General features: G+C 37.1%; 1 protein-coding gene across 3 annotated transcripts in view; it reads left to right on the top strand.

Moving 5' to 3' along the window:
• Positions 1–24,566, top strand: part of ITGA1 (integrin subunit alpha 1) — a 168,095-nt gene that overhangs the window by 43,398 nt on the left and 100,131 nt on the right. For all 3 annotated transcript variants that reach the window (XR_004739932.3, XR_013532315.1, XM_035291595.3), the window contains exon 2: positions 16,792–16,912. Coding sequence is in view for 1 of the 3 variants with exons in the window: in XM_035291595.3 (XP_035147486.2) it covers positions 16,792–16,912 (121 nt within the window). In the remaining 2 variants the exon portion in view is untranslated. The remainder of the gene's footprint in view (positions 1–16,791; positions 16,913–24,566) is intronic.

Here is a 24,566-nt window from a genome sequence, read left to right as displayed (position 1 = left end):
TCCTGTTCCATGGGTCTCTCCACCAAGGCAAGCACCTACTCCAGGCTGCCAGTACAGAGCAGAGAGTTCAGTACTCTGATTGGTCCCCATAGAATTAATCAACTGTGGCCAAGAGTGTAGGAAACTAGATGGCTCATTCAGATATGATGCTCATTCCTGGACTTGTCAGCTGTCGCCTGGGTAGCAGAGTCATTTAAAAACATTGCAGCATCTTCAGAAATCTTTGGTTGAGGTAGAATAGATGCCAGTAAAGGTAGTTGTTGGCTTCTGATGAAATGGAAGTGTCAAATTAAATAATAGCTGAGGTGTCTCAGCCCTTCCAACCATAAGATTCTATTATTTATTGCTAAAACAATCATATTAGGAGGTCATAAATAATTCTATGCAAGTTCTTCTAATCTCAATATTTTCTTATACCTGTGTCAAATACATCTCTCTTGCAAGAATTATATAGGCAAATACATCTCTCTTGCAAGAATTATATAGGCAAATATTACATATACTATGTTAGAATTAAGAATGAACATGATCACCAGCAACTTGGGAGAAGATTAAAATACTGAAAAATATCCTAGGTATTAAAAAGATCCTTTTCATTCTGGCAGAAATATCTAAATCCGTGTGTGTATGCGGGGGGTGTATGTATGTTTTTTGGTGGTATTCTCAAAAGAGTTTAGTGGGTTTTCTTCTTGGTAGGGATTTTTGGTAATCTTTCTTGTTTCATTTTGATAAACCATCAAAAGCTTTGAAATTGGGCCAAGCACAGTGTTTCATGCCTATAATCCTAGCACTTTGGGAGGTCAAAGTACATGGATTATTTGAGGTCAGGAGTTCAAGACCAGCATGGCCAACATGGTGAAACCCCATCTCTACTAAAAATACAAAAATTATCTGGGCGTGGTAGTGCACACTTGTAATCCCAGCTACTTGAGAGGCTGACATGGAAGGATCACTTGAACTAGGGAGGTGGTGGCTGCAGTGAGCCAAGATAGTGAGACTGTACTCCAGCCTGGGTGACGGACTGAGACTCCAACTCAAAAAGAAAAACACCTTTGAAATTGGCCTTTACCTGTGTGTAGTATACATTAAAAGGCCATCTTTGAAAAGACAGTAAAATAGACTTTTACAATGAAAAGCTATCTAGAACCCTCAGTATATTGACTATTGCCTCATAAAGAGTACATCCAAGCCTAATGCAACTTAATTGTTCACACAGTTTTGTAAGATGCACTTTTTCTATAACTCTGCAGGTCTTAAAATAACTCCTTACAATATTATATGATTGTATTATGTATTCCATAAAACATTATGGCAATATATTTTCTGGAAGAATGTTTCCTAGTGAACATGCGTAACCCAGAAATTTTACTTTTCTCTTAAATTATTCCATCTGATTTTACTACCTTGCTTTTGCTAGAGTTAAGAGTTTCCTGAAAGCTTATTCAGTGTCAACTAATATTACTTTTCATGGGCCATTTTTGTTAGTATTGAGTTTTTTCTTTATGCAGTCATAAAGTTATAATTTAGAGCAAGTTTATTTTGTTGTAAGAGTCTAGGAGTAATATTTTTAAAGCAAGTTGAAGTTGTTCTGAGGAATGTTTATCTAAATTAAAATGTAGCTTAACTACAATGTGGCCATTTAAAGGAAGGCATGTTAACTTTGTAAAAAGAAAAGCAATGGCTGGATAAGGTAGTATAGAATTGCATACTTACATGAGATTATAATTAGACTCAATAAGACACCTTATAGAAAAAGAATATTCATATGTATATTCATTCATTCAACAAACTTTATTAAACACATCATCTACCAATGAATCTATGAAGATTAGGTTCTTTAGCAATATAGAACAATGTACAATAACATGTCACATGAGAGAGTCCACGTGAAGGCAGTGCATTGCTGGTGTGGTAGCTCTATTGTCAACATAACCCTGTGCTACTTTTGTCTTTCTGCTCCAGCACCCAGCACATCACTTCCATTCAAGTTCACTTCATAGACCAATATGGCAATTAAAGCCTGTCTTAGTCAGTTACCATAGCAGAATACCACAGATTGGGTGGCTTTAAACAACAGAAATGTATTCTCCCACTGCTCTGGAAGCTATAAGGCAAACACCAAGGTGCTTTCAGGTTGGTTTTTGATGAGGCTTCTCTTCCTGTCTTGCAGATGGCCATCTTCTTGCTGTATCTTCACATGGCCTCTTCTCTGTGTATGTGATGGAGACAGAGAGATAGAGAGAGGGAAAGAAAGGAAAGAAAGAAAGAAGAAAGAAAGAAAGAAAGAAAGAAAGAAAGAAAGAAAGAAAGAAAGAAAGAAAGAAAGAAAGAAGAAAGAAAGGAAGGAAGAAAGAAAGGAAAAGAAAGAAGGAAGGAAGGAAGGAAGGAAGGAAGGAAGGAAGGAAGGAAGGAAGGAAGGAAGGGAGGGAGGGAGGGAGGGAGGGAGGGAGGGAGGGAGGGAGGGAGGGAGGGAGGGAAAGGAGGAAGGGAGGGAGGGAGAGAGGAAGGGAAGGACAGAAGGAAAGGAGGAAGAAAGGAAGGAAGGAAAAAAGGAAGAGGAAGGGAGGAAGGAAGGAGGGAAGGAAGAAAGGAAGGAAGGAGTTAGGGAGGGAGGGGGGAAGGAGGGAAGGAAGGAGATCTGGTATCTCTTTCTTTTATTATAAGGACCACAGTTCTATCAGGTTACACAGTTCTATCGGGTTAGGGCCCCACTGGTTATGATTTCATTTAGCTGTAATTACCTCCCTAAAGGCTCTATTTCCAAATGCTGTCTCTTTAGGGGTTAGGGCTTCAACATATGAATGTCAGGGGACACAATTCACTCTACTGAGTGAACTCTAACTATAATTGAGAGAAAGACAAAGAAGAAAGGTAGAAGAAGGATAAAATAGAAAGAAGAAGGACATAAAAGGCATTCTTAGTTGAATCAGTTCTGCATAGGGGATTTTGGGGATATCCCATACAATACTTCCTTTTGTTTTTGGCTAGTATTTAGTCATACAGCTATGTGTATCTACAAGTTGTCTTCTAGCTATGTGTAGTGTTGCCCCAAATAAAGATTTTATTACTAATGAAAAAATGAATATTAGGTGTTAACAAGCCTTCTTAAGTATATCTAGAAATTGTGCTAGGCATTGAGGGTGAGAATATAAGTTCTTATCTTGAAGTACTTTAAGGACTTCCCAGTCTAGCAGGACACTAGTGCATGTAAACCAGTTACCTTTAGTATAAAGTGATGCATCCTATGGGACAAGTGTGTAAAAGCTTTGCAGACACAGAGGAAGAATGATTATCAGTGTGGGGAGTTGGGGAGAGTGACCTTGAAGTAGCCTTTGACAAATGGATGAGAGTTTAGCACGAAAGAATTGAAGAAAGGTATTTCCAGAAGCAGGGAAAACTTAAGCAGAATTTCAGTTGAGAATACAAGATGTTTCAGGGAATTGCACATATTAAAAGGTGGCCATAACTTGACATTCTGAACCAGAGTAGTAATGAGATTGGAAAGGTCAAATGAGCCTTTTTTTAATGGGTCTAAAATGCATTTAAAAAGTAGAACAGCATTTATTGGGTGATGAGTTTATAGACGTGTGTGTGTGTGTGTGTGTGTGTGTGTGTGTGTGTATTTTGATACAAGAACCCCTTCTGAAGAAATAGATCATTAGATTCTATTGATGTCTCAAGGTGTTGTTTTTGTTGTTGTTATTGGTTTGGTTGTTCTAATTTCTGCCCTTTTAAAGATTCAAATAATAATTTAAAAGCAAAAAGTTGCAAGAATACATGGAATGGTGAGAAATGATTGATATTAGAAAGCTTTATAAAATTGCAGTATGTAAGGAAAATTTTCCAGTGCACATTCTCATTTATCTGTATTTATCTTTCTATATCCTGTTGACCTTTGTTGGTAAGTGTAGAAATTCCTTGGCATTTCTTTCTTCCATCTTTATATTTTCTTGATATTGTTAGAAATAGATGTTCAGTCCACCTCTTGCATGCTGACCAATCCTAAATTATGTGATGACTTATTTATTTTGCATCTTCCCTGAGTGCTTAATGTTCATGAACTAGAAATGGCCAGTAGAAAGTCAGTAAGTGTCACTTAATTTACTTTAATATTTACTAAATTTCTCCCAGAGTAAGGAATTATGAGTTCCTGGAGCAGCACACGTGTCTCTTTCTTAAAATAAATTTCAGTTCCATAGTGAGGATTATTTACACATCTCTGAAGAGGCAATGGTCATCCAGACTAAATAGCACCAAGCTAATGCATGAAATAAGAAAGTGGACTGTGGACGAGTCCTGAAAAATTATGAAAAGAGGAAGGAACTAGTGAAAATTCTAGCAAGTCAGTATCTTTTCTGGTCAGTACATTTGTGTAAGCAAATTGAACTTTAATCAGAGTGCCAATTTGATTTCCAAAATCTTTCTTTTCTTTTCTTTTTTTTCCCCCTTGGGAGTTGAGTCTCAGTGATATACACCAGAATATGAATGTGAGATGACAGCTCCCTTAACAAATCACCCTTGGCCAGATTTCTGCTGTATGCTTGTGCATCTTACCTACCTCTGGAGTTAGCACATCTCCACCTTTTCCTACTTGTGCCATTTCAGATCTGCTGCTGCTAGCCCATTCCTTGTTCTCAATGTGGCTGAAAGTGTTAAGATTTTAGAGAATAGGAAATGGATAAAGATAATAAAGATCACTCAATCAAGCTCTTCTATTTTGTGCCTTTTTTCTTCTCTAGGAAGCAAGAATGGCATTGTGATTTCATTGTTGAAATAATAGGGGAAATTTTTAATAAAAGGTCTTAGAGAAGTATCCTGTTAATACATCTTCAAACGTATAATAATAATTATTAGGGGAAAATTTAAAAGCATTTTTTTTATCATGAAATACTTCAAGCAAACAAAATTATGAGGAATAATATATCAAATACCAATGTGCCCTCTACCCAGCTTTGCAAAATCTAAACATTTTTCTACAATTGTTTGTTTTTCATAAGAAATAAAACTTTATTAGGATTTTTGGGAAAGTCCAATAAAGAACAAACCTCTTCCACAATTGAGGTCAGAACCAATTGGGAAATGACAAAGAATCAGACCAATGAATCAGCATGGCTGATGAATGAAATTCACACTACTGAATCCCAGACGAGGCTGTCTACACTCCAGTACCGGCTGAGAGCCTAACACTGGACAAACAAAGCAAAGCATTTTCTTTCCATAGGCAGGCTCACTTCTAAAAGAAAATGAGAGAGAGGACAGGGCTCACCATACAGTGTCTCCTTCCAGACTTGCCAATCAGTTAAGTGTGAAAAAAGAGCGGGTTGAGAAACAGCCTAGAAGTATTACAGCTGGTGAAGCACTCACCATATGGAAGGAAACGTCAGAAGTGGAAAGTCAGCATTTCCCTCCAAAAATATATAAAGTTAAAGCTATATTTTTATTTCCTTTTAGACCCTATTTTCCCTCCTTCCCTTATGCAGACGTAGACTTTATTTACCCTGAATTTTAAGATCCTTATATATAACAAGTACTTAGTCACAAGTGTTGTGAGGCTAAGTATCAGAATGCTTCCATTTAAGGGAAATATTGACTGCCAGTTCTTGGGGATATTGATGATAACATCTGTATTTACTTCAGTTTCAAGATACTCTTGTAGCCTAATGGAAAGAATGTAAAAGATGATGCTACTAGATAGGAATAGAGTTTGGATCCAAGGATGTTACTGCCCAACTAAAGTTCTAAGTGCTGAAAGATCATCCTGGTCCTAGCAACAGCAATTATAACTAAGAAAACAAAGTTTAGAGTTATCTCAAAACAGAAAAGAAAGCATCAAAAAGTTATCTCTTTTCTCTGAAACAAAAACAAGCATTCTAGTGACCCTCGCCTTCTGAAATATTTCAACATTCCAGGCTACTGAGGCTTTTCTTCATTTCTTATAAACAAACTTTAATGTCCTTTAAAATGCTTTCTGATTTATTTTCTAAGCATTTTCAGGTGAATAACAAGTTACATTCATTTGGCTTATTTTCTCTTCATAAACTGGGTAAGTTTTTAGTTGAGCAGAGGAACCAAAAACCTTCTGAATGAAGGAAATGTTTGGTAGTGAATGATAAAATGGGAAATAGCTATAATAAGTAGCTAGGAAGGGAGAGAAATTATACAGAATCATTTTAGTTTAAGGGGCAGTATATGATTAGGGGCAGTACTCAGACATTAAGAAAAATAGCCTTTACATACCATAGGAAAATCAATAATGGCATCTCTGGAATACGGAATTGCTAGTTAAAGCTACTAGGTGACTCTAGAATGGACAATTTTTTTAATAGATTTTTGGATTCAGTTGAGATACACTGTCAGAGTGTGCATAGCATTTCACTTTATTAGCTTCATGGAGGCCTTAGTTTATTAATGTTAATGATTGACCACTTGTGTGTTAAACCAGAAAGTATTTAGATAGTCGAATTCCATCAAAAAAGAAATGTTATGAATCTGTATACTTTGCCTCCTATTTCTGAGAAATATGGCATATTTTTTAAAAAAAAAAAAAGGTCAAGGAAAACTAAATCTAACCCCTTTTTAAGGCCCATAGCAAAATAAAACTTAGGTAGACTTCATTTTATGTTTTGATTATGTCCTGCAAACCGTGTATAAAAGTTTAAACATTTGTAGAAGTCTAGGCATGCTCCATTTTTGAAAGAATGTGGTAGATGACCTAAAATACTAGTAATTATTTTCCAGTCTAAATAATCACAACATTGAGTCAGGGTGTAGTGACTCATGCCTGTAATCCTAGCACTTTGGGAGGCCAGGGCAGGCAGATCTCTTGAGCCCAGGAGTTCAAAACCAGTCTGGGCAATGTGATGAGCACTTTTGTATTTTTCTGTATTAAAAAAATACAAAAATTAGCCAGGCATGGTGGCATGTGCCTGTGGTCTTAGCTACTTGGGAGGCTGAGGTAAAAGAATGCACCTGAGCCAGGGAGGTCAAGGCTGCTGTGAGCCATGATCGCAATGAGGCCCTGTCTCAGAAAAAAAAAAAAAAAAAAAAGTCACAACATAATTTAATAGAGTTTTTCATATGTTGGAATTTCACTAAGTGAGGAATACCTGTTATATGTTATAGGTGATACCATAATGCATATGAATGATCATATTTCTAAAAAACTTTATGCTTTGACTCCTAAATTTCAATCATCTAAATAAATGCTTTGAGGTATATTTGAAAATGCTATTTTTTTCATTCATTTCTATTTTGTTTTTATTTACATCTAAGGGTTTTCACTAAACAATTTTCGCTTCAAACTCCAAATTGTACTATTAGGGAGAGGGAGAAAAGCTTTTGGCTCTTCTTGTACTCTTTGGACATTAGGTAACTGGGTACTGTTTTTTGCACATTTTTAGGATGTCATTGGTTCAATCCCAGGGTCAAGTCTTACCCACCTATCCTTGTACTCTGTCCATTGACGTCTTAAAAGAAAGAATCTGAATAAAAAGTTGCACCTTTATTAGCAGGTTCTTTTAAATGAATTTTATTAATTTACATACAATTTCTTCTCAGTAAGATATATGAGCTGGCAACACATTGCCAGTCCTAAGGTTATTTTTATTAGTATATACAACAGGTAGTTTCATGGGTCAGGAAAACAGAAACAGTATACAAGGTTAAAGACATGATTTCCAATTCTCTAATTTCCACTGGCATTTTTAACCATATAAATGAACGAAAACGAAATAGGATAACTCCCTGTCCCAAGGTGAAGCAAAGAAAGTAAGTGAAGTAGTAACTGTGTCTCCTGCTTAACCCTCACACTTGGAATGTGTACGCCTTCAAAAGCTCATATCCAAGTAATCCAGAAAAATTCACCTGTCACATAGTATAGAAGACTCCACAGTGGAATCTCTTAGTGCCTGAAATGTGCAGTTGCCAGTTAAGTCTAGCAGGTAGTTTAAAAATCATTTATTTTACAGTATATACTGCCTCTTTGCTTTACTGACCCTCAGAAATACCTGCTGTGTATACTAACAAAAATCTCTTTATAACTGGCCATGTCTTACAGAGAAAAATTATATGTAAATTATTAAAATTTATTGGAAAGTTTTCACTAATAAAGGTACCACTTTTATACAGATTCTTATACATGTGAATGCTTCCAATATCATATTTCTGTGTAAATACTTGAATAGGATGCCACCCCGCCTTGTTTTGAAGTGTAATACGCCTTTCTGTATGCAGCACTCCACACTGTGCAGTCATGGAAATTAGTGAGTTCAGCGCTCAGGATGCCAGGGCAGCTGGAGAACAGAGTTCTGTGCTCAAATGGCTTATACAAACACACAAGTTGTGTTTCCCACAGTGGGATCCAGGGACCCCTGAGGTTCTGCAGCTTTTTTATTTGGTAAAACATAGATCCGAAAGATGATGCTGACGTGGTGAAGGGGGTTGGGTTCTGAGACTGTTTATGAGTTTTAGAGAACAAGAGTAGGCCTGAGAGGAGCTGGCAAAGCAGGCAATTATTTGTGGTGGGAGGATATGGGGAAAGAGCAGATGTCTGTAGATACTGCAAAAGGAAAATAAACACCATGAAAGAACAAACTTACATAGAAAAATTTTAAAGGGAATTTTTTTTTAACAAAGGATATTTGGGAAACACTCTAGGAGTTTAGTATTCTGGGTAGCACTTATAAAATGGGACACATTCTTACAGCCAGAATGACCTTTATACTAAAAGTATTTTTTTTTCTATTTATTCCATTCCATCCCATTTAACAAACTTGTATTAAACAGCTACTTTGTGCCAAGAACCATACTTCCTTGCCTCCTTTCCACCAGACAGACACAGATACACACATATATGCACACTCACTTTGAAGTTCAAATACCATTTGTAATAACTGGAAGGCCACAGGACTTTAGCACTAAAAGTCAAAACAATTCACTCACTATGGCAAGCTGAAGTTAAAAAGCAGCTTCCCAGGATGAAACTTGGAAAATGCTTGAATACTGAGGTGTTTATTTGAATTGGCTTTTCTAAACTTGTTGATGGAGGTAGCTATCTTGCTGACATATTACGTCATTTCTGATGAAAGAACGCTGGTGAGATTCATTGAGCCAGATTTTCTTCTTACATTAATTGGCTTGGGAAGTTGCAATTGTTTGAAGGAGACACTGAGTTGCATATATTATTTTTTTGCATTTTCTGTATTAGCAATTATGATGTCATTTCCAAATGCTTGTGTTGATTCTGTACTCATTGGTCAAGGCCCTATAGTTGTTTGCCATATTTTAATTCTCTTTGTTTCCCATATCTTTGCCACTAGAGGTTTTTGGCTCCTTCCTCTCAAGATTATAATGCTATAAAGATGCTAATTTCAAATTTCAAACCAACTGGAATGATGTAGTACTATAGAGTTTTTGGATAGAGTTTTTGGATTCGATTATACTTCAAGTCAAATTTTATCTTTTACAGCAACCATATACATCAAAACTGAGATCAAACTCACTTAGCCTATTAAGAGTAATAAAACTGATTAAAATTTCTGACCCATAAGATGAATATTATAATGTTGTTATACATTAAGGAAAATGGGGTCCCAACTTTCACAAACTCTTATTATTAAAATGCTTTCCTTCCAACCCTCTGTATTGCCTCAAAGTGGAACATATTTCATCTGAATTTAAGGAGATAAAAGTAAATTTGGAATTATAGAAAATACTTAATATGTCACCTTTTAGTTATAGTGAGAATTTATGACTTTAGGAGTTTATTCCATATGAACAAGGGCGAATTAACTCTTCCCACCAGGAAGCTTTGGCACAAGAGGTAAGAGCTACCAAGAATGTACCAGGGCTCAGGCTTGGGAAATGGAGAGGCCTCTTTAGCTCTTCAGTATACAGCTCGCACTGTCTAGATATGCTTTCTGATTCTCAGGTGGTTCAGGTTTGTGAATTCATTAGTAGGACATTAACACACTAGAAAGAGTCACTGCTGGGCCACCATGTCCTTGTAATAGACTTGCAACAATTAAAGAAGGTTAGAGGGGAGTAAATTTTCACTAGAGTGAAAGGAGGCCCAACTTGTTATTGGCTCAGATCGTAAGTGGTATTTCAGGTATGCCCTCGTTTTGAGGAACTCAGATGAGAATCCAAGGGCTCTAACTGAGTGAACTGGTGTCATCTGCACTCCTCCTCCCTGGCTAGCTCTTCCACTCGGAAGGCCTGACACCCTCATCTTAGATTTTCTTTATGTGTGTCATTGCAGCCAAGTTTAGAACCAGGAAATTTTCTATAAAAATGAGTCAATGAATCTGCTGTCTCATCCCCACTGATGCAACATCTGCATCGTGTTTCAAGATAGAGTCATCAAAATGAGGAAAAAGTTCTCTTTTGAAAGAAAAATCAACTCTTTGGATTTTACCTGTGAAATCAGTTAGCTCATTTCTTGATCATTCTCTTTTGCTAAATGCATAATCTGTATTTCTCACAGCAATTAATACCTGAAAGTTATTTGTAAGCTCATTTTAAATATGATAAACTGAGGTTCATAGAGGTAAAATCACTTGCCTTTTTTTTTTCAGGAGCATAATTTTTTCCCACCCTCCCTTCCTTCCTTCCTTTTTTCCTTCCTTCCTTTTTTTTTTCAGATGGAGTCTGACTCTGTTGCCCAGGCTGGAGTATAGTGGCATGATCTCAGCTCACTGCAACTTCTGCCTCCCAGATTCTCCTGCCTCAGCCTCCTGAGTAGCTGGGACTACAGGTGTGCACCACTGTGCCCAGCTAATTTTTTTGTATTTTTAGTAGAAATGGGGTTTCACCATGTTGACCAGGCTGGTCTCGAACTCCTGACCTCAGGTGATCTGCCCGCTTTGGCCTCCCAAAGTGCTGGAGTTACAGGCATGAGCCCCCTTGCCTGGCCTAGCATCATCTTTCTATGACTGCATTTCCACGGCCAACCATATATTCAACCCAGAGTAAAGACTGGGTTATATTTGTGGAGTAGTGGAATATATGAATGAATAAATAAATAATATAGATGAAAGGATTAGTTCACATATCTCTAGGGATCACTATCTTTCTATACCACCAAGAAATTTGCCCTAAAAACCATTAATTCACTGTAAAAACATAATTACTATGTTTTATCTTAATCTTATGTCATTATTTCATTCTTTATATTGAAAATAATAAAAATAATACTACTTGTATGATTTCTCCTGTTTCTTCTTACATTAATTGAATTGGGAAGTTCCAATTGTTTGAAGGAGACACTGAGTTGGATATATTATTTTTACGTCAAATATAAATTGGATAAACGTATGTAAGAAGTTAATGAAATAAAGCAATAGCATTTTAATACATCTCTCTTTTTGCCATTTGATACCCTCTTGCCTTGGCTTGGAATTTGTAATATTCAGAATTGCATTAGTTGTCAAATATTCCCATCTGGATATTCCTAGATTGGGATTTCTGGGCTGCCTAGGTCCAAAGACCGACTTTCTTTATTAAGAAGCAAGCAACTAAACAGGCTACAGTAACACTTCTTGGAACTCAGGGATGTGCATAGGAGGGTGGCTTCCTTCAGTCTGTCAACAGCCTCTGTCACCTCCATTTATCCTTTTTCTGCCAAGTTCTTTTCTCAAATCCTCCAGAGCTATAATACGATTGAGAGCTATCCTGGCCATTTGAGGATGGTTGTGAGCTGGGTTGTTATTTTTATTTTTATTAATCAGACTAACTCAATAGCACCCTAGTTACAGAAATCCTATGATTTGGCCTCATAAGATCAATGTTGAAATCTTGCTTCTGTCATTAACGCAGGCTGGCTTTTGGCAAATCACTCAACCTCTCTGGGCTTCAGTTTCCTAATATACAAAAAGAGGGGAATGTCTGCTGTTCTGCCTAACCTCTACAGATTATTGAATAGCTGACTATCATTACTGTTATTAATATTATAGTTTAAAATGTTTGTAAGCAGAAAGCACTGCAGAACTGTAGGTTTCTTCTCCCTCTCTCTCATTTAGTTTTCCGACATATCAAATTCCATCCTGGGGTAAAGAAATTACTCAAAATTTCTTTTTATAAGAGATACCCTTCAACACCAGCAATTTCATCTTTCTATTTTGCTTTTAACCCTTACATATATGAATGGGAGCAAGTCTTCATTTTGCTCTACCTAAACCTATAAGTTCTAGCTGAAGTCCTTCAAGAAGCTAGATCTGGAGCCCTGTGGCCAGGACTTCTCTCTTTACCCAGGCTTTCCACTCGTTCCCCGAATCCTCTCCAGCCCATTGCTAGTGTAGAAAAGTCTCCTTCCCAGATTTACCTCTCACGAGATGTAGTTATGCGGACTAAGATGTGGCTGTCCTCTAAGCTCATCCTCATATCACTTTTTACTAGCCCTTTCTAGTTTTGGGCCTAGGATGTAAAAATCGAATTAATATGAATAGTGGTCACTTCTTTGGACTTAGAATCCGTGGAAATGTGGGCACGTTTCTCTGCCTTCCAGAACTTTCTTCTCCTCATTTTCAGAATGACGATGATAAATGGTGTTTAATTATGGAGTTGCTGGCAAATTAAATGAGAGTAACACATGGTCAGTACACAGTATAGTTGTTATTATTTCTAAGGGGAAAAATGACTGGTTTTCAATTGCTGGTACATGTGAAATCCGAATTTACTTTTGACTTCTGACTATGTTTATTTCCCATTGTTTTTAGTATTATTTTCTATATCGTCTCTGTAGCCACCTCAGTGTTTTGCTTTTTTTGAGGGTGTGGAGGGGGAGGCTTGGTTGTGAATAAGTACAATTTTACTTACTTCTGGTACATACTGTTCTGAAACGACTTAGGTATAACAAAATGCACATTGAACTAAAAGTTATGAAAAGCTGCTTATATTGTTTACTCACTCCTTTAAATCAAAAGAACTAGATGTAATCTATTTTTTTATGTCATCTCCTGTTCTTCAGGCTCTTTGATGCCTCAGAAAACATAAAAGAGCCTGAATTACAATCACTTTGGGCAAATTGCCTGTAGAATTCCAAGGACAGGAAATGAAAAAAGAAGTACACACCCCCGGACATTCCACACGACATGTAGAATAAATAAGCAGGCCCCAAAAGGAAACCAAAACTGCCTGGTCTTATGTTGAGAAGAGGGAACCACAAATGGCTTTTGTTGAAAATGTACTAAAGATGATGACATGCTAAAAAAAATCCTTCAAAGGGTGTAAAATTGACCCTGATTAAAGAGTATCCCTTTCCCCATTTCTCTACAGCATAGTATTTTTAATTTAGATAACTTCCACCACCTGTATTGACATCATGAAAAAGAAGTACCACGTAACAGAGCTGCGATTCTCAAACCTTAGTAAGAATGGCTGCCCTGGGGATCTTGTGGAAGTGTAGGTACTGATTCAGGGAATCTGGATAGGACCAGAGGTTCTGCATTATTCACAAGCTCCCAGGCAACACAGATGCTGCTGGTTTCTGAGCCATGGCTGGTTTTCAGTCACCTTGTTCAACAAAATAATTGGTGGTGGTGTTCTGGTCTTTATCTGTGGAAGAGTGGTTTTCAACTGGGGACAGTTTTGGACTCATGGGAATTTGGCTGTGTCTGGAGATTTCTGATTGATTGTGACAATTCATGAAGTGCTATTGGCTTCATGTGGGTAGGGGCCAAGGATGCTGCTAAACACCCTACAGTATACAGGATAGCGCCTCATCACAAAGAATTTTCTGACTCAAATGTGAATAGTACCAAAGTTGAGAAACTCCGCTGCAGAGGTATTATTTTATACATTTCTTATATCAAAAATACTTTGTTGAAATTTTTCAAAAAATAAATACACAAAATCTATGAGCAAAGAATAGGAGCATGTACTACAGTCATGCTTCTATTAGCAATAGGGATATGTCCTGGGAACTGTGTCCTTAGGTAATTTCATCATTGTGCAAACATCATAGAGTGTATTTACACAAATCTAGATGGTAGAGCTGAGTACACATCTAGGCTATATGATATCACCTATGGCTTCTAGGCTACAGACCTCTACAGAATGTTACTATACTATATACTGTAGGCCACTGAAACACAATGGCAGCTAGGTGCAGTGGCTCACACCTGTAATCTCAGCACTTTGGGAGGCCAAGGCAGGTAGATCACTTGGTAGGCCAGGAGTTTGAGTCCAGCCTGGCCAACATGGCAAAACTCTGTCTCTACTAAAAATACAAAAAATTAGCCAGGTGTGGTGGCAGGCACCTATAATGCCAACTACTTGTGAAGCTGAGGCATGAGAAGGTATATTCAGAGATGGCTAAATTCAGTTTCCTTTGTTAAAACCACCATATAGCCACAGAGATCCTGAAAAATTCTCTTTCCTAGTCTTATGAACTGTGAGTGGATTAAATTACTCTAATGTTTTAACCCTTGCTCACTATGAATTTTTTCATAAATATACTTTAAATCCACACTTCTCTAATTTATAATCTCTAAGTTTTGGCAACAATAGTAACTGCTTTTTCCTTGAAGAATAAATTTATCAGAGAAACAAAAAAGGATACATCTGTATGTCTATTTGTAAAGTCTTTCTTGACCTCCCCCACCTAGAAGTAATCTTTAAACTTCTAAAACCTCCTTTCTTATTTTTTAAGAAATCTCTCATGGAGATAATTATTAAATACAATATTGTTATCTGTGTGATATTTTTTCCACCCAGATTGAAAAATTCCTAAAAGCCATAATTCTCTTACTAACCTTTTTTAATCCTTTATCAAAATCTAGCACAACTTCTTGTACACAGATGGGCAATAACATATTTGCAGACTGACAGATAACACATTGAAGGAAGAGGTATACCAGCTATAGTTAAAGATGAACTGGCAACTATTTCATCTTAGTTAAGGAAGATTTTATGGAGATATAAATTTTCAACTAAGATTTTTAAGGGGAGAAAGAGATGAGATTTGGCAGTGAAAAGAAAATGTGTACCTAGGATTTGGGAGGGTATCTGCAAGTATTAAGACACAGGTTGGGACGAATATGGTTGCAAGATCATGAAGAGATTTGTCTAGCTGGCATGAAGGAAGCAGAAAAAGAATGGATGAATTACACAAGTCCTTTTATATACATTTCCTGTTCATTCTTCAAGGGTGATAGAGAACAGCTGGTTAACATCTTCTGCATAATAGTCTTTCATACATTTGAAGACTTTTAAATGCTGCTTACTCTTTAAACTAAATACAGTCATGCACCGCATAACAACGTTCCGGCTAATGGCAAACTGCATACACAATGGTGGTGTCATAAGATTATAATACAATAGCTTGAGTGTACCTTTTCTGTGTTTAGATGTGTTTAGACACACTAATACTTGACTTTTTTTTTTCTTTTTTAAGGCAGAGTCTTGCCCAGGCTGGAGTGCAGTGATGCAATCTCTGTTCACTGCAACCTCTGTCTCCCAGCTTCAAGCTATTCTCATGTATATGAGAGTATATATTTAAAGTATATATAGAAAAAGTTCATAGTGAGCAAGGGTTCAAATATTAGAGTAATTTTTGAGACAGTCTTTTTCTGTCGCCCAGGCTGGAGTGCAGTGGCACGATTTTGGCTCACTGCAACTTCTACCTCCCAGGTTCAAGCGATGCTCCTGCCTCAGCCTCCCGAGTAGCTGGGACTACAGGTGCCCGCCACCACACCTGGTTAATTTTTGTATTTTTATTAGAGATGGGGTTTCATCGTGTTGGCCAGGCTAGTCTCAAACTCCTGATCCTGGGTGATCCACCCACCTCTCAAAGTGCTGGGATTACTGGCATGAGCCACCGTGTCTAGCCCCCTGGAAAGAATTCTTAGTTACATCTAGGAGAAGAATATTTTGGAACTTCACAAATATACTTTAAAAACCAGTACCAAAGCAGGAATTTGGCACCATCCAATTTGAGGCGGTGATTCCAGAACTTCTTTAGGAGACAGTCTCATTTCCTAAGAGTTTCCACTACCTGTACTATGAGAAAATTAAAAAGAATCAGCCCTCATCAAATATGTAGTATGTGCCAGGCATTGGGTAAACCCTTTAAATATATCATGTGAGTTAGTCTGGATAAAAAGCCATGAGTTTATCAACACCAAAATTATAAGGAGGCTTCAGAGAATTAGTATAAGTTTCCATCCAAAATTTGATTAAGGAAGGGAAACAGAGCAAATCTCAGGCCTGCATAGGAAGACGTCTCTGGGTGGAGACCACCAGCTTGCCTTTTCCTTTCAAACTTCTTTTTTTTTTTTTTTTGAGACGGAGTTTCGCTCTTGTTACCCAGGCTGGAGTGCAATGGCGCGATCTCGGCTCACCGCAACCTCCGCCTCCTGAGTTCAGGCAATTCTCCTGCCTCAGCCTCCCGAGTAGCTGGGATTACAGGCACGCGCTACCATGCCCAGCTAATTTTTTGTATCTTCAGTAGAGACGGGGTTTTAGCATTTTGACCAGGATGGTCTCCATCTCTTGACCTCGTGATCCACCCGCCTCTGCTTCCCAAAGTGCTGGGATTACAGGCTTGAGCCACCAAGCCCGGCCAATATTTGTGTTCTTTAAAGTTATTATGTTGATTTACAGTTAGTAATACAGATAAGAATGGAGACCTTCCTTGGGTTTTCAAACTTTGAGCTTTATTGTTTTTTGTTCTTGTTTTTTTTTTTAAATAGGAACACAGCTTTTGATGGTAACCTTAAAAATGCCTTCTATAATTCAAAACATGATGGAATCTTAGTTAACCTTATGTAACTGGATTTCGTTTTTCTCCTAAAGTTTTTCTAGGCTTCTGTGTATCCTTCAATGTTGATGTGAAAAATTCAATGACTTTCAGCGGCCCAGTGGAAGACATGTTTGGATATACTGTTCAACAGTATGAAAATGAAGAAGGAAAATGGTAAGCCAGTGGGTTTTGTTGTTGTTATTTACTTATTTTACAAGGTAATGGGAAATATTATTTGACTACAGTTTGTTTTATGAATGAAACTTTAACAGAATGAATTATTTATGGTAGAAAGTGCAGTCCAGTCATCTGGCAATGGAAACTAACTTAAAGTAAAAAAAGAAACATTCCTTGGCAATGTTAGAGGAAACCATTAGTGATTTCTGTTGATGCCTGGGTTAACCTCAAGGAAGGTCTGTATCCAAAAAGCTATTGTTTCATAATTACGTTCTTTTGGTGAGAATTCTTTAATTGTTCTCGTTTCAGAGTAGCTTAAATGCACCTGTCTGAAATTCATTAGGAAGGATTCGGAGGCAAAAATGAGATGGTGCTTTGAAAGTGTTAATATCACTTCCATGATTTGCGCCTTTCCTGACCTACTGAGTTTGGGCTAATGTTTATGATGAACTATCGGGTTTCTTGCATCTACCTTCAAACCCTTTAATATTGGCTAAGTTCCTTATAGATATGATTTTTAAAGTATATTTAACTTGTTGAAAATTATATAAACTGAATATTAGAGCTTTTTGCTTAATATTTAATAGAATTTTTAGTAAATGCAATTTTTGTTTAATTGAACATTATAGAAAAAAAGGAGCAGGAGTTAAACATTAGTTTAATAACTTAAACTAAACAAGCCTATTTTTCTAGTAGCTATAATAATAAGCAAAAAGAGATCTATATCTACTTAAATAACAAGGATCTATGAATCACTATAATTATTTCACTAATAAAAATGTGGATTTTCTGCATTTCGTTTTATTTTTTAGACTTGGTTAATATGATAATGTCCTAAAGATTATAAAAAGTAATGAATTTTCACTTTTTTAAGTACATGATTGTGTGCTATTATAAACTAGAATTTGTTGAGATACTTTACTCTTTTATTCTCCTTACAAATATCTCAGGTGACAAACCGAATGCTGGATGCTAAATGTTAATGTTCCCTTTCCCTCCCTCCTATACTCTCCACCCATCCCATCACCCAGTTTTTAAGGTTAAATGGGTTAAGCCCTCCCTCTAGACACCAACTTTATTCTTTTAGAAATTATACCTGCATTTCAGGTACCTCTGGGAGAATAATGGTGAGTAGACCAACTGGTCAGATTGTGTGCATAAACTATAATAAACAGAAATGCAGTACATGTTATTCTTAGAAAGCTTAACTTCACATAAACACATATAAAAGTTAATTTTCACTAATTACTAACAGTTATATATATTTTAAAGAGTAACATACTGAAGAGCAAGCTTTAAGACTTAAACTACCTACTTAAAATTAAGTGTCCCTTTAAAGGATAGTTAAATATTGTTAAAATTTTTATAAAATTCTCATTTTCAATTTCTGATATGAGAAAAACCTGTAAGCTTTCTTTCTCATCCAGTCCTGTCTCTCTGAGTTTAGAAAAGTTTGATGTCAGAAGTCCTTAATTATATAAAGGAACCTTAGTAGAATGAAAAGGGGTCTGTATTCCTCTTTAGAAGCTTTAGTGCCCCTATTTGATCTCTTCAGTCTGTTTCTCATTGTAAGAGCCTATCCTATTGTGAGATTTCCACCTTTAAATTCTACAGTCCCCCCTTTCAAGGCACCAGAAGTCAAAGCAGTGGAAAATTGAGAAATCAGGCCCAAATGAAGCTATGATGTCATGAGGAATGTCCTTCCTAAGGTGATTCTGTCTTGATAGAAGGTTAAGGTATGGATGAGGAAAAAGAAAGACAGCTAACATTGGGAAAGGAATAAAAGAGCGCATAGATTGGATAGTAAGAGTAAGCTTGCAAGAAGAATGTTGCCAGTGGTCTGTCTCAATGAATCTACACTGGACTAGACTTTAGGCAGACCATTCAGAATTCGACATACATCTGTAAGGTAATGTTAATAAGATGTTACCATTTTTGAGATCAGGGACTATGCCTTATATCTTGGTTTACCAATGAAATGGAGCTGAATTATCTCTAAAAATGTTTGTTGATGGGTTAGACTTCTTTTATTTAGCCATAGCATAAGCATGAGTCAGTCATCAACAAGTATTTATGTAATACATTTTACATATCTGGCATTATGCTAAATTCCATGGGAAATGTTTACATATAAAACAAATGCAAAAGCTTTAACCTAGTCAAGGAGATACATGAAATGCTTAGGAATAGAGAATAATGCCAACAACCAGTGCAGAAGAGATTATAAATTCAATGGGAATTCAATTTATAGTCATCTACACAGAATATGACTCTTGGTTCTTGACCTAAGTCTTGAAAGATGACTTAACTTTCAATATGAGAAGAAAAAATGTCACTCCAAGCTTGGGAAACCACAAGAGCAAGGGCACAGACATGAGAATAAGTGAGCATGTTGGTAAGTAAACAGCTCTCACACTGGGATGAAAGAAGAGGAAAGGATGATGGCAGATCTTGAAAGACAAACACAGGAGCTTGGAGGACGTTGAGAAGCCATTGTAAATTGTAATTTTATGAATCTTCATTTCAGAAGTTACATATAAATTGGATTGGAAAATGCAGTGCCTGAAAACTAGGAAATATATAGACAATGAAGAACTATAATCTAGTGCTTAAGGGATGAGTCTTCAGGCTGTTTTAGGGGCAACTGGAAGAAAAAAGAAAGGTGTATTCAAAACAAATCAACATGAATCAGTAAGTCTTGGTGGAAGTTTGGAAATGGTAAATAAAGGTGTAGGAGAGGTCAGACAGACTCCAAAATTTCTGTACTGGCTCATTGAGAAATGGGTAGTCACTGACAGAGATAGGGAAATCCATTTATCAGGAAGTGGATGAGTCTGTAGTTGGAAATTTCCAGGTAGTTGGAAATCTCAAAATGGAATGCAGCTAAGAGGGAGAATTCAATGGGGTAGTGGAAATGCCTAGAATGCAAGGACTGGTTTTGCAGCCCACTTACAATCTTGGGCACTACCCCACGTCTAGCATGAGGCCTTATATACAATATGCACTCAATGATTACTTGTTGACTGAACTACTAAATCTAGCTTAACACCCTGTTACTGTCAATTAAAAAAAAACAGCTGCATAAAACAAAGTTAAAAGTCACTCTCCTAGGGAAATGCAAGACTTAGGACCTGAGCTGAAATGGATTTCATCTCTACACTCAGCCTGGTGCCTTTTTCTTTATTAGAACTATATTTAAAAGTAAATGTTGTTAAAAACTCTTTGTGGTAGGTACCAGATTTTACATATTAATATGTTTGTGAGTTTTCAAGCATTTGAATGTAGATGATATCAGAAACCTAAATCTCACATTGATATTTAATATTTACAAAGATTTTATGGAAAAGTTCTGAAAAAACCAGAGCAACCCGAAAGATGTGGGCAATTGAATTTAAAAGTAGGCAAATTACAAATACTTACATTTTCAAACTTTTAAGGATAACATGGTAGCAGCATATTGTTCTAAAGAGATCCGGGATCTGGTAATGCAAAATAAACTGTAGAAACACGTTTAGATGTTCTGTAATTGTCTACAAAATCAGATAGCTTGCAGACTTACTTCAAGAAATGCACTACAGAATAATTGACATATTTTGGGGAACATGTATTTTGTTATTTAATTATCTCTAAAGGTAGGCACCTTTATAAGTCATGTTTACTGCTCATGTTTTGGAATTTCATAATCTCAGATTTAAAAAAAAAATTATCCTGAGCTGTCTTACATCATGTCTATAGTATGCCTATTGCAGGAGCACACGTTGGCCCATGACAAGTACAGTCTGTGTATTTGAAAGGCATAGCTTTAATTCTTTAGAAAGAAGTACAAGTTAACAGAGAAGGTAGGCTTATGTCCTCTTTACTGTTCAGAAGTTTGCTGTGAAGTATAATTTACATCTGGCTCAGAAACCACATGGTTTTCTCAGTAGCAGAACACATCATACATCTGATTAAGATCAGCCATTGTTCATTATGTTTAGCATGAGCTGAAGCATCCAAGTAATTGCAATGTGGTTTGGAAGAATTCAGAAAGAACATAATTGCCTTCATAATTTCGCTTTGAGGAAAAGAAATTCAGACATGCTCAGCACAGCACAACCCTTTCAGATTTCCAGATTTAGTGGTAAACATCAGCATAGCCAGGTCTCAGCTGAATGGGAAAATGTGAGAAGTCAGTTTGGGGCTTTCCACTCGAATCTGTTGCTGCTTTGCTTCATTCCTTCCAGCATGTGTGCCTACCGTTTTTTGTTTTTAGTTTTTTGGAGACGGAGTCTTGCTCTGTCATCTAGGCTGGAGTGCGGTGGGACGATCATGGCTCACTGCAATCTTCGCCTTCTGAGCTCAAGCAATTCTCCTGCCTCAGACTCCTGAGTAGCTGGGATTACAGGCGTGTGCCACCAAGCCTGGCTAATTTTTGTATTTTTAATAGAGATGGGGTTTCACCTTGTTGGTCAGGCTGGTCCTGAACTCCTAACCTCGTGATCCGCCCACGCTAGCCTCCCAAAATGCTGAGATTACAAGTGTCAGCCACCATGCCTGGCTGTGCCTACCCTTTTAATTTGCTCTTCAAGCAACCTTTCTTGGGGACTTCAGTGATTTCAGTGTGCCTGTCTGATCTCAAAGCAGATTTTTAAGATCCACCCTTGCCAACCTTCAACTCAATTTTTATCAATTATCAAAGACCTCATGCCTTTTCCTTAGAAGACCCTGCTTTAGTCCAGATTTAGGGTGCCAATGGCTCATGTAATTGATGCCCTATTTCCAATGTCTGTGCTGTAAAAGAAAAAAATTCCCTGCTCTCTTCCCTGGGGAGGAGAGACATTTTAAAGGTTCACACAATTTTCTGTTATGGATTTTGATATGCTTATTTTACATTGCTTATAATGCCTTTCAAAGTTGACATTTCCTCTTTGCCAAACTTGTCATTTCTTTGGCTCCCTTCTTTTCCACCCCTCCACCTTTTATGAGCAAATCACTGTGGCTGATGGGGTCACCGTGTAAGTTTCATTCTCTAAGATGAACAAATGCTTATTCCATTTATTTTAAAAGAAATTGGCGAGCAGTGTTCCCTTGGCACTCTGAGAGTGACTTTGGCTTGATCTATGTATTAGACATCAAGGCAGAGTTGGGTGAAAATGATGTTAATAAAATAATGTAAATATGAGACACTCTTCTCCAGGAAGCTATATTTTACAGGGGGGAAAAGAAACATAAAACAGAGACATCAGACACCAGCTACTCTTCAAATAAATATAACTATAACAACAATGATAACAACAAGAATGATTATCGTGAATAGCAAATATTTCTTCTTACTAAATATTATCATAATTTTACCTTATTCACGGAGAAAAGATGTTTCTCTCACTTTAATGATCCTTGAGTTTATCAAATGTTTCTCCAGAAATCAGTAATGACGTCCAGAACATGTTCTGACCCTCTTAGTCTGCATACAAGTCATTGCAAAAATACCATATAAAAAGTAAGAACTAATAGAAATAAAATGTAATAAGTTAAAACCAACTTGCACTAATACTAATAGTTTATAAAACAATGTGCCTGGGTCTTCCCATTGACCCTGTGGGTTTGGGTAGATATCATTGTTATCATCTGTATTTTCTAAACAGGAAAGTGAGACAGAGAATGAATGTCCAAAGGGTTGATATAGCAAGTATGTCACAGTGTCAGGACATGGAACATTCAGCCAGTTCTCTCCCTCTAGCAACAAGGATTCTCTAGCTCTTTGACCTAGAGAAATACCCCTGGTGTCATTCAAAGGCACGTATAGCATTCTGCTTAAGCAGAATTTCTATCCTCTAAACTGGAAAAAAAGATTTTACAATCCAGACCTCTTGGCTGGTCACATAAGTGTAAATTAACAGGTCTGCCTTACTCATCTTCTTAAGTACTTGACACAGTAGTTAATTAATTAATTGATTAGATATTTATTGAATGCCTACTTTGTGCTTGGCACTAGTAGGGGCACTAAGGATGTATTCATGGACAAAATAGAAAAACAAATTCCTACTATTGTATAGTTTATATTCTACTGGGGAATAGAGAAAAAATATTAAATAATGAACTTGATAAACAGGTGGGTTATATTGTAAGTCAGAATAGGATCAGTGTTGTGAGCAAAAAACTGAGAATACTGGAGATTCCTGAAATTCTGTAAACCCTATACTGATACTTTTCTAGGATCTTGTTATTTTGATGCAGCTTGAGAAAAGTGAGGCTTACTTAGGATTAAAGCGGTAAGATACATGTACTTTCAAACTTGTTTTAAAAGTTTCATGTTTGTTTTCATAGAAAACGGATGCCAGGCAAATACAGAAAATTAGCAGTCCTGTGATCTGCTAACCTAGTCTCAATCCAGGGCTCCTACCTTCTACCACTTTCTGAGATCTCATTCCACAGACTTTACTTAGAATATGCAATAGGCCTTGGCTGAGATTGCTGTATCAGATCAGCTTCCAATTACCACCATTCTCTAAGTGCCCTCCATTGCCCTAGAGATCAAACGTAAACTCCAGACCTTTTCCTTCAAAACCAACTGCTTGCCAGATCTCAAGCTCCCTGTTCCTGTGTATAAGGAAGCTTTATGCTGAGTTCTAGCCACTCATACTTTCCCATTATCTTCCATTTTCAATCTTCATTCTCCTGTCTCCACACTTTTCCCTGGGCTATCCATATCTGCCTTTCCTTCCACCTTACAATTCACAATAGCCCTCCTATTAGCATGCTGTACAAGACTCACTTTTCATCAACTATCCTAGATTTTCCCCCACTTGATATTACCTATTTTCCTACTAGTGAGTCAGTTCTTGTCTACAGACTTATATTTGTTCCATTCAGGTTATGGAATCTTAGAATTGGAAAGGACTTTGAAGGCCTAACTCCCATCCACTATAAAAACACCTTCCAAAACGTCCCTGGCCAGCTGCAATCCACCTCTTCTTGACCAGAGGAGCTGCCTATCAGGCCCTATGTATGTCTTATCAGTTTAAATCTTCATCACTCTCCACAAGCCCACCACCCCTCTACCTCTTCCCTAAATCTCACTAGATGACTGCAGCTACTATTTTCCAAAGAAGAAAAAGAGAGAGAGAGAAGCTACTAGGTCAAAATTTAATCCTCACTTGCTGTTTCAGTTAACTATTGCTGCACAATAAATCATTCCAATACTTAATGGCTTAAAGCAACAATAGTTTATAATTTCTCAAGATTTTGTGGATTGAGTGGGTATTCTCCTATTGCCTGGGCTCACCATCTGGTCCCTCAACTGGAGCTGGAGTGTCTGCGCTGGCTTTACTTACATGTCTGGAAATGCATGCTGTCAGCTAAAGCACCAGTTATTCTCTTCCATGTGGTCTCTTATCCTCCATTAGCCACACTGGGCTTCTTCACATCATGATGTTCTCAGATTTCAAAAATAGGTAAAATGGATTCTGTAAAGACCTTTTTAAGGCCTAGCTTAGAAGTCATAGTATCATTTGTGCTGCATTCTATTTATCAGAACAAATCCTAGATTCAATTGGTGGAAAAACAGGTTCTACCTCGTGAAACAATAAAAGTCAAAGTTGTGTTGCAAAACTGTACACCATTCCAAACCATTGGCCACACTTGCAAACTACTCAATACTGGGACGTCCAGA

This window comes from Callithrix jacchus, chromosome 2, assembly GCF_049354715.1.
Source record: "Callithrix jacchus isolate 240 chromosome 2, calJac240_pri, whole genome shotgun sequence".
In the NCBI taxonomy this organism is placed as follows: Eukaryota; Metazoa; Chordata; class Mammalia; order Primates; family Cebidae; genus Callithrix; species Callithrix jacchus.
Note: the sequence above shows the minus strand (reverse complement) of the source record. Positions and strands in the feature narration are given on the sequence as shown.